At 35.2% G+C, this 10,946-nt stretch overlaps 1 protein-coding gene across 1 annotated transcript; it reads left to right on the forward strand.

Annotated features, from left to right (window-relative positions):
- The first annotated feature begins 7,869 nt into the window (after positions 1–7,869).
- Positions 7,870–9,633, forward strand: LOC104589747 (S-adenosyl-L-methionine:benzoic acid/salicylic acid carboxyl methyltransferase 2-like). The gene is made up of 4 exons (XM_010248169.2): positions 7,870–7,975; positions 8,077–8,487; positions 8,676–8,930; positions 9,127–9,633. The coding sequence occupies exons 1-4, from the start codon at positions 7,874–7,876 to the stop codon at positions 9,487–9,489; spliced, it is 1,131 nt and encodes a 376-aa protein (XP_010246471.2). The 5' UTR covers positions 7,870–7,873; the 3' UTR covers positions 9,490–9,633.
- Positions 9,634–10,946: the final 1,313 nt, after the last annotated feature.

A 10,946-nucleotide genomic window follows, 5' to 3' on the forward strand; every position in this document is an offset into this window, starting at 1 on the left:
AATCGATTCTAAATATCACATGTTTAAGAACAGATTTTCAGTGATTCAGAATGATTCTAAAAATCACATGTTGAAGAACACCATCTAAATGGTAATGGCAAAGATATGTATGGATTGAAGGAAAAGCAACCATTTAGTGTGTGACAAATGTCACATTACATGTATGATCTCATATGCAAGGATATTCACACACGAGTAATGGCACAACTGTTATAGGCAGAATGGGATTAAATGCTGCAAATAAACGACAAGTGCAGCAAATCCGGATTCACTAAGGAGGTGCTTTGGTATAGTGGTATTATGTTGTTGTTGCATTTTTGGTTGATCAATAAGGAGGCGTTTTATTTGCTTTTGAAATCGCCACATCAGCAAAAAAATAAAAACATGTTCTTGATTTCTATTTTTGTTTTAAATAAAGGAAAAATAAGTTTTTTTTTTTTTTTTTGGAGCCATCACAACAGGGGTTCTTAAATCAAAAACAAATTTTGTAGTGTAGAAATTATATGATTTATGTAACATGATGTTAAATAACGATATGAAAACATGTTTCTGAAACCAGAAATTCATGAACAAGTTTTTGGTTTCAGTTTTGAAAACAAAAAAAAAAAAAACACATACGGAATGCGTTTTTGTGTTTTTGTTTTGAAAACCAACTAGAGAATGACCCCCATACCAAGTACAAGTACAAGGCTAGTATATATTCTGATTTTTTTATTCATGTATTCTGATAATTTTTATTTGATATCCCTTTTTATTGTTTAATTTAATAGATTATTTTCATAGATCCTGTGGAGGTAATTATCACTTGCCTTTTATAGAGATGCTCTTTCTTTAAAAATAAAATGCCACTTGTCCAAGGGCTTTGTTTTAACATAATACCAACCAATGACCCCATAGTATAGTATGTATGGTGCAACCTACACCTATGTTAATGGGTACCCACTACCAATAACCAGTTGATGAGGCACCGCTCCAAATAGGAGGCATAGGATGAAACCTATGGAACTACAAGTTATCCATGGCATGGTGTGGGCCTCACGTCTCTCTTCTCTACCTCATCCCAATTCCCCTGCCCAGGGTCCAACTTCATAGGTTGCATCAATTAGGAAGATTTTTCACTTAGCTCAACCCACTACCAATAACTTAGGGACTATTAAGGAACTTGTTATTTAAAAAAATAATATATATATATATATATATATTGCAAAAAGAAAAATATAGGTCTACCTACATGTACAGGCTGTATAAGCTAGATTATGAGCAATATAATTGTAATTTATATTTACATGGGCACAGGAGATGTAGCAAAAACAAGTAAGAAATAGCCAGCCCCAGTGGAGCTACTCGATCCAGTAGTATAAGGGCTTCGAGACATTACCAAAAAAGTTGACTAATTAACTATATCCCATTCCCTAGTAATTAATATGTATATTAATCCCTAATGCTTTGTGATGAAGTTGCTTCCAAGCCTGCAATTAGCTAGGGCCTGAATTTCTTAGTTGGAACATCTGATGATGAATAGGGGTGAACATAGTTCGGCTTAAACCAGTGCATTTCGTGCGGTTTAATCGGGTATATGGTTCGGTTTCGGTTTTTAATTTCGGTTGTTTAATATTCGGTTTTCAGTTTCCGGTAATAGTAATTTGAGATTCAGTTAACCGAAATAACTGAAATTATAAGGATATATTAGTAATTATACTAATAACTCTTTTAGGCCCGCCAAAACCCAAAACCACATCGATTGACGACTGTCGAGTGTCGAGGGGAGGTAGCCAGGTAGGCGACTGTCTGAGTCTGACCGTCTTCTCTGTCAACGGCGAGCGGCAAGTTGGCAGCAACTGAACTGAAGTCTCTCATTCGACTTCGAGTCTTCCACCATTCTTTTTCTTTTTCATCTTCTCTCATTCGACCATTCCCTCTGACCTCTGTCCTCTGTATTGTTTTTGAATTTATGAAGTCTCAAGCTCCAGCATCGATAAGAGACAACAAGTGGACGATGGCAACCGGTAAGTGAAACTTCTTCTTTCCAACGGGAGTCGGAAGTGCATCAAGGACGATGTAGTTAAAAGTGCTCTCCATGACATCTATAGACATACAATGGGTTCCTTTAAATATTATCTTATTACGAGCATCCCAAATACAATAAAAATTAATGTATGCTTTGCCAAAAAACTCGTAGACCTCCTCCTTTGAGAGATTGAGTGATATATAGTATGTGAAGCCATTTAGAGATGATTTAATATGGGGCTTTCTGACCAGAAAAATCTGAACTCAAACCGACTTGAGCTTCACACCAGATGGCTCTGGAAAAAGGGCAGAGGAAGAAGAGGCGAGTGACATTTTTGGTTTGCTATTTGCATAAGGATACTCGCCAGATGTCTCTGGATTGGATTGGATTAGAAATATATTTATCATCATCACATCAAAAATTGTCATGTATAAAACATATACACACTTATATTACTTCCATTGCTTTGTAATGATTTATTTGTTAACAGGCTGCTTTTTGGTTTGATTTGGTTTGTTATGCAGAGATTAATTGAAGAAGAAAAAGTGGATACATTTAAGTTGTATTTGGTACCATTATCACTTCTACTTATATCATTTTTTTTGTTGGTCAATACAAATTTTTGAGAAATTATCGTGTCACGTCACACCAAATAACCACTTCCACTAAAAAAATATAGGCATTGAATTGGGTGTTAGTATTTACAATAAAAATATCAAATTTGGCATTTCTTGAAGAAACAACAATGGTACCAAATGTTGTATTGATAATTCAAAGCATTTGTGGTAGAAAAAAATATATTTTTCATTAAATTTGCATTGCCTAACCTAACACATTACAAATAGAAATGGCAATGATACCAAACACAACCTTAATCTGCCCAAATATACACCATCCCCAAGCAAAACAAAATCTGTGATAGGACCGTTTAAGATAGGCTACAAACTTCGGAGGTAAACTAGAATCCTAAAGATAAACCCGGTAAGAACGATGCTGACAAGTTTGGAGGTGCAAACAGTGAAGCCAGATATATGAGAGCTGTGGCAGACCCATTGCTTGTTGATCAAACAAAATCTGAGCAGGTTTTAGTAAATCCGTTAAACGCCATGGGAAACTTTACTAGATGAGCTTTATTTAAACTAATGTCTAATCCACTCGTGTCTAGTTGATTGTAAGGCATCCTTATAGGACTGCCAATGGACCGTATATTGTTGGTCCAACTCAATCCGGTCCAACATTATTCCACCACAGATTGACCAGGTCCAATCCAATCTGATAAATATTTTGGATTGGACTTGTCCAGTTCAATATGTTTTATTTGGCCATCTAATCCTGTTCAAGTTGGTTTTGAGTTAGATTAGGCCCAACTGCCCAACACAAACCTGGTCCATTGATACCCATACTCTTAACTTCTATCAATAGATCGGATATTGGTTCAACCCAACTCAGTCCAATATAAATCAATCTAATCCAATCCAATAAATACTTTGGACCATTAAGTCTGAATTGAACCAATTTAATATGTGCTATTGGATTATCTAACCCATTCAAATTGGTCTTGATTCAGAAGGGGTCCAACCCAAATCAAGTCCATTAATACCTCCGACTATACAATGGACTTATCAACTATGCTACCACTAGTGTTTTAATTTGTTTTTAATCCAAAAGCTAAGGCTCCATTTGGAAGGAGTAGAAATACAATTATGTAGAGCGCAAAACCTTTTATTTTGTATTATTGTGTATGTATTTGTACTGTGCATATTTGTATTTGTACTCCTTTCAAACTGAGCCTATAGGATATATGACTTTCTTGTAGTGATTCAGTTTTGTACCTTCCTGTAGTTTTTTTTTTTTGAATTGGCTTTTATACTATCATTTATTTAATATACAATAAATAAAAGGCTATAGTAAATAAAAATAGGAATATTATCTAAAATTCACTATAATTTTTTCACATTTCTCTTAAACTCACCATGAGTTTTCAAAATCTCCAAACTCCCTGTCATGCATTAAGTTTTATTGTCCAAAACTCACCTTCTGTTAATATTTCCATTACATCATCGTTAGTGGCCGTTAAAAGAAGTTGTCGATGTAAGCATTTAAGTATTTTATATGACCAAACTATCTTTGAATGGCCAATCAACCTTATTACCTTGTTTTTATGATAAAATTACCCTAACATGTGCCCAGGCCCAAACTAGGCCTACAAATTTTAGAGTCGGGCTTAGGCCTGAAGTATTTAATAGGGTTGATTGGCCAAAGGGTAATTGTGTTATAAAAGAATTTAATAAGGTTGATTGGTCATGTAAAATACTCAAATACTTACATAGATAACATCTATTAATGGTCACTAGCGGTGATGTAATGGAAATTTTAGCGGAAAGTGAGTTTTAGACAATAAACCTCAATGACAAGGGGCTTTTCGGTGGTTTTGAAAAATCATGATGAATTTAAGATAAATGTAAAAAAGTGATGATGAGTTTGTTTTTTGGCTACAATTCTTAAGTGAATACGTTTTTAAATATCTTTTAATAGGTTTCTATGAGGGTGTGACCAGAAATTTTGTTATCTTTTAACAGGTTTTAGTAAATACAATTAATAGGTTGTAGTAGATTCATTTAATGATAAATTCGGACAAGAATTTTTATCTTTTAATAGGTTGTAGTAAATCCCTTTTCAAACATCTTTTCTGCCCTCATTTAATATACAGTTAATTAATACAAAAAAAAGTTCAGAAATTTTGTAAGAGCATTCGTAATTTTGAACAACTATAGCTAGGGGGTGTATTTTCATGGTTGTGTTCCTATTCCATCTAGTTCATCAACACAACCAGTGTCATGAAGGACAATTTTGTCACTGGTTATATAATTATTAGTAATGCAATATATATTTCACAAATGTGACAATATATATATATATATATATATATATATTCTTGTTAACATATTATAAATATAGAGGTGTAATTCGGGTCGTGCTAGGTTGGTATGGTATGGCTTGTATGCGGCTCGTGCAAACTATGGGTCATGTCGTGCCAACCTATAGGCCGAGTCGAGCCATGCTTCCCTCCCTTGGGATACTTTGGGGGGTCGGCCCGAGCTTACGCAGTCCTTTGCCATGCTACGAGCCGAGCTGGCCTATGGGTTGAGCCCTGGGTCAAGCCATGTTTTTTTTTTTAATTTTGAAAAATAATGAAAATTTTAACATAAATTAAAAATAGGGAAAAAATAAAAAAGATCTTAAAATTTTATTTTATATGAAGTTTGATGTATACGATATTATTTATATATGCAATTATAAAATGAAATAATATAATAAAATTGAAAATAAAATTATATATTAATATATTATATAATTATTATATATAATGTATATACAAATCATATATATAAAGTATATGTAAATATATATGGGTTGTGCTGGCACGTGGGCTGTGGGCTTATCAGCCTGCTCAATCGTGTCATGTCGGCCATGGACCTGAATATATATGGATTGTGCTGGCACGTGGGCTGTGGGCTTACCAGCCTGCTCAGTCGTGTCATGTCGGCCATGGACCTGAAACCCCAAGTCCTATATGGCCCATATGATCGTGTCATGCGTAGCACGGCCCACAATCCGTCATGCCAGACCGTGGGCTGCACACCCGATTTACACCTCTAGATAAATAAATGACCCTATAATCAAAGATACATGTATATGAATTGCTCCTATAGATGTGAGCTAGATAGAAGGTGATATGTAATAGGTCCAAATAAAAAATGAACAACGAATGGAATAGTGGTTGTGGTTTCATGTGATTCAGAACACAACCACATCCATGGCAAAACATGTATGATGGTTCAAAACCAATATTTTTATTTTTGTAGTTTGTTGGTTAGAACCACAATTGAGTTTGAGTGGTTATGAAACTAGTAACAACTCCTTTTCCGAGCACAACAAATCCAAGTATTATCAATAAGAAATTTGTTTTCTGTGATGATGTCATGATATTGTGGTATGTATTTTATTTTATTTCTGTAAATTAAAACTCTCTTGTATAAATTTCATCAAAATGGGTTGATTTCTCCAAATACAAAATGAGCTCTTGGGCACGAAAGGATTTGTGCATCAATAATAGTTCAAATTAAGGCTGCGTTTGTAAACAATGCAAATAGAGTGTAAATGCAAATATACAGAATGCATTTTGATCCATATAAATGCAAAGTTGGTTTTAGTTTTGCATTGATAAATTTACTCTCTTGTCAAACGATTTTTAGCTGTAATGAATGCAAATACAAATCTTAAAATTGAAATATACCTTTTTAATATTGATCACTTTGAGTGCAAATATTTACTTCCTTTTTTTCGATGTAGAATTACCTCCCCTTTTTGGGTATAAACATGCCTTGAAATTTGTGTTTTTGTCATTATCAATACACAATCACATTGTTTCCAAATACTAGCAAAACTGGACCAAAGTATAATATATATGCACTAAACCAGGATTTGCACTCTTTCCAAACGCAACTGGATCAATGGTTAAGTGGAATTTAATTACACATGCCCTCCAATAGATTTTACAAAGTGCAAATTTGTATGAAACATGCTTTGTTGAGTTGCATGCATGGTCGAAAAAAGCTGATAGAAAATAGGCTACAACAGACCATCTTTTAGGAATTGCTTTTTAAAAAGTCATTTCTCACTTTAAGAAAAGTGGGGAGCAGCAACCACTTATGACGAAACAGTGACGGAGGGAATGAATCCAACCTCGGAAAACGTTCAAAAGTTCCACGACTTATTTATTCCTAAGATCCATTTTACACCCCCCCGCCCCCTAGTTCCGACCATGGTTTTTAAAACCGACTAGGTGACCGAATCCGCTAGGGGTCTGGTTATTGGGTTGAATAGTTCGATTGTTCGAATCGAACACTTGGCCCATTTTAATAAAAAATAAAAAAATTTAAAAAATAAAAAATGGTCAAAATTATTCAAACGGTTTGAACAATTAATCGTTTGGTTCAGCGGTTCGCTGATCAAAATCAACGGTTTTGGGAGTGAAACGGTTTTTCCTGTCCGACTGTCTGGTTCAGCCCGGTTTTAAAAACCATGGTTCTGACTTTAAAGCAAATCCATGTTCCTAACTCCAGTCGGGTATCACTGTCAATCCTGTTTCCTGTCAAGGCAATCTTTATTTCGACCTAAGAGGAAGCTCATACCTGAGGATGACTTTTTTTTTTTATATACAAAAGAGGAGAGATCACAATTAGGGGTGGATTAGAGCCGAGCTGAGCCGAATATCTAGCTATTCAAGCTTGGCTCGCCAAGGCGGTACGAGGCTCGAACTCGATTCGAGCTAGAACCTTGAGCTTGAGCTCGGTTTGAGTCAAAAGCTCATAAGCTCGAGCTCGGTTCGGCTCAAGCTCTACTTGAGAAAAATGTTTTATAAAATTAAAAAAGTTATATATAAAAATATTTTTTATTTGATATTTAAAAAAATAAGAATTATAATAATTAGTTATTATTATATATAATATTTTTATTATATATATTATTTTTTATAATTTATTATTATTATTATTATTATATGTATGTATGTAGCTATTCAAGCTCGGCTCAATTAATAAACAAGCCTGTAAATTGAGCTTGAGCTCGATTCGAAGCTCGGCTCGTGGCCACCCTGATTCACAATTCACACTTTCACAGTCAAAAGAGGAATTCGTGCATGCATTAATAAAATAGATCTCTTGTCGGATGATCAGGGACAGTTGGAAGTGTTTTATTGGGTTAGTATAGAAGACAGTTAGTAGGAAATTAAATGCAGATCCCATGCCCACATATCCCATTGCCTTATTGCCTAGAGGCTATATAAAGAGAGAGGACCATCCAATGTTGTATCACAACACACACAACACCATGGAAGTTGCTCAAGTTCTCCACATGAATGGAGGGATTGGAGAAACCAGTTATGCCTGTAACTCATCTCTCCAGGTATACCATCTTCTCCTTTAAATTGCTCAAAACAAGCTAACACTGATCATCTATCAGCTAAATTCTTGTTAGCCAGAGACTGAATTTTTCTTGTAATGTAGGGAAAGGCTATTTCCATGACCAAGCTCATAACTAAGGAGGCCATACTCCATATCTGTTCCACCACTACTACTTTTCCTAAGAGCCTTGGGTTTGCTGACTTGGGTTGCTCCTCCGGACCCAACACCCTGGTGGTGGTCTCACACTTTATCAAAGTTGTCCACCAGAAATTTTGCCAGCTGGGTCGTCCCACCCCGGAGCTCAACCTGTTCCTGAACGACCTTCCAGGGAATGACTTCAATACCATTTTCAGGTCCTTGCCCGGTTTCTTCAAGAAATTGAGGGAAGGCAATGGTGATGACTTGGGGCCATGTTTCATATCTGGAGTTCCAGGTTCCTTCTATGGCAGGCTTTTTTCAGGCCAGAGTCTTCACTTTGTTCATTCTTCATACTGTTTACATTGGCTATCTCAGGTGAGAGTCTTTAAGATTATATATGTTTGGTGGTTTCATAGAAAATAAGAGATAACTAAAAGAAAGTTGAGGAAATTATTCAGAAATTAATTAAACATGATGATTAATAAAAAAAAACCGTACGTTCATGCAAGATCTTGGGAATGTTTACTTGACGATTGGAAGCTGACCAAATGAAGATACGACAGGTTCCTCGGTTGCCGGAGATTAACAAGGGGAATATTTACTTGACGAAAACAAGCCCTCCAAGCGTTGTTAAAGCATATTTGGAGCAATTTGAAAGAGATTTTTCTGTGTTCCTTAGATCACGTTCAGAAGAATTGGTTCCCGGAGGGTGTATGGTTCTAACGCTTAGGGGTAGGAGGAGCGAAGAGCCCTCTAGCAGAGAGGGTGGTTATTCATGGGAACTGTTGGGACAAGCACTCAATGACTTGGTCTCACAGGTATGAAAATAAATAAGAGCTCTATTAATTCTTTGAGCTTGGGGAGGAGGAAAAGAAAGAAGAAGAAGAAGAGATCAAAAACACTTCTAAATATTAAAATTAATTAATTGTCACAAAGATGGTATTATTTCCACTGTGCAGTAGATATTTATTTATTAATTTTTATCTGTTTTTTTTTTTTTGGTTTATTATGCAGGGATTAATAGAAGAGGAGAAAGTGAACACATTTAATATGCCCATATATATAGCATCTCCAAGAGAAATGAAGTCTGTGATAGAAAGAGAGGGATCCTTCGACATTGATAGACTAGAAACTTCTGAGATAAAGTGGAGAGAAGAAGATAACCTCGGTGATAATGAAGCAAACAAGCTGAGAGATGCAAACAACTTAGCCAGATATCTGAGAGCTGTGGCAGAACCATTGCTTGCTGATCACTTTGGGGAGGCTTTGATGGAGGAATTGTTTTGCAGGTTGAGGGAGATCCTGGTCGTTGATGGCATGGACAAGGAGGAGGCTAAACTTGTTAGTGTCACCGTTTCCCTCACCAGAAGGAAATAAAGATTAGAATTATTAGCCTCTCTTGAACTAGTTATTACAGATTATGGTCATGTAATTAATTACTTTTTTTTTTATATATAAACTGCTTCCTCCTTAGTCTTTACCATATGTACATAATAAATAAAAGATTCATGTGTTTAATGTTTATATCATATTCCCTTGAAATAGTTTTCTTTTTATTTCCCACTCTGCTACTTATTTTAGAATTTAGTCTTTCATTCTTATGTTTTAACTTTACTCCATGTGGATTGTGGAGGGGCGATTACCTTAAAATTTTATTAACCATTATCAAAATAAAGGAAAATAAGAACAGGGGAAGACATAACCCACATTTCCCTGAAGGGAACACCAACAATTTTCCCCTCTCAACTTATGAGAAGGGTTGCACTATGCCCAAATCTACAACAATACTCATATACATCTTTTTGTAAAGCATTGGTCATCATATCCAACCCATTCTTGTCGGTGTGAACTTTGTCAAGTTGTACTTCTTTTTCTTCAAAAATATCTTGAATCCAATTATACCACACACCAATATATTTAAACTTAGAGTGGAAACAAGTAGATGACACTTGAACTATCACAATAGAATGTGAACCTTTCTTGCTTCAAATCGAATTCATTGAAGAACCTCATCATCAACAATATCTCCTTACAAGCCTCTCTGTCAATTATATACTCAGCTTTTGTAGTTCATAAAGCTACACATTTTTGCAACTTGGATTGCCATGACACTATTTCTCCAATAAAAGTAAACAAGTAACCTGATGTAGACCTTTTGGAGTCAATGTCACCTATGATATCAACATCTCTAAACCTTTCAAGCATAAGTTTACCCCCACCAAAACATAAGCACACCTTGGATGTACCTTTCAAGTACCTGAGAAACCACTCCACTAATAGCCAATGTTCTTTGCCCGAATTGGCAAGAAATCTAATAACAACACCAACTACACTATTATATCCAACCTATTACAAACAATAACATATATAAGGCTTCCTATGATAAATGCATAAAGAATGTTCTTCATTTCTTCTTTTTCTCTCATTCTCTGGACTTTGATCACTAGAAAAATTGAAGTGACTTGCCAATAAAGTATTAACTGATTTTTCCTTGTCCATACAAAATCTCTCAAGCACCTTTTTAATGTAACTATCTCTCTCAAATTTTTTGTCACATGAAATCTTAACAACTTCTTTAACCTATCATTTTTTGCCTTATCTTACCCAACAATCAACATGTCATCAACCTAAAGTAGAAGAATGATAAAATCATTATTAAAAAATACTTAGTGAAAACAAATGATATGAGGTTGTTTTTCCATACCATATCCATCATGAAGGATTCTAATTTCTGGTACCATTGCCCTAGAGCTTGTTTCAAGCCATACAAACTCTTAACTTACAAATCAGGTATTCTTTCCCTTAGACTACAAGGCCTTTTGGTTGTTCCATGT

The sequence above is a fragment of the Nelumbo nucifera genome, chromosome 3, assembly GCF_055504915.1.
Source record: "Nelumbo nucifera cultivar China Antique chromosome 3, China Antique-T2T, whole genome shotgun sequence".
NCBI classification, from domain to species: domain Eukaryota; kingdom Viridiplantae; phylum Streptophyta; class Magnoliopsida; order Proteales; family Nelumbonaceae; genus Nelumbo; species Nelumbo nucifera.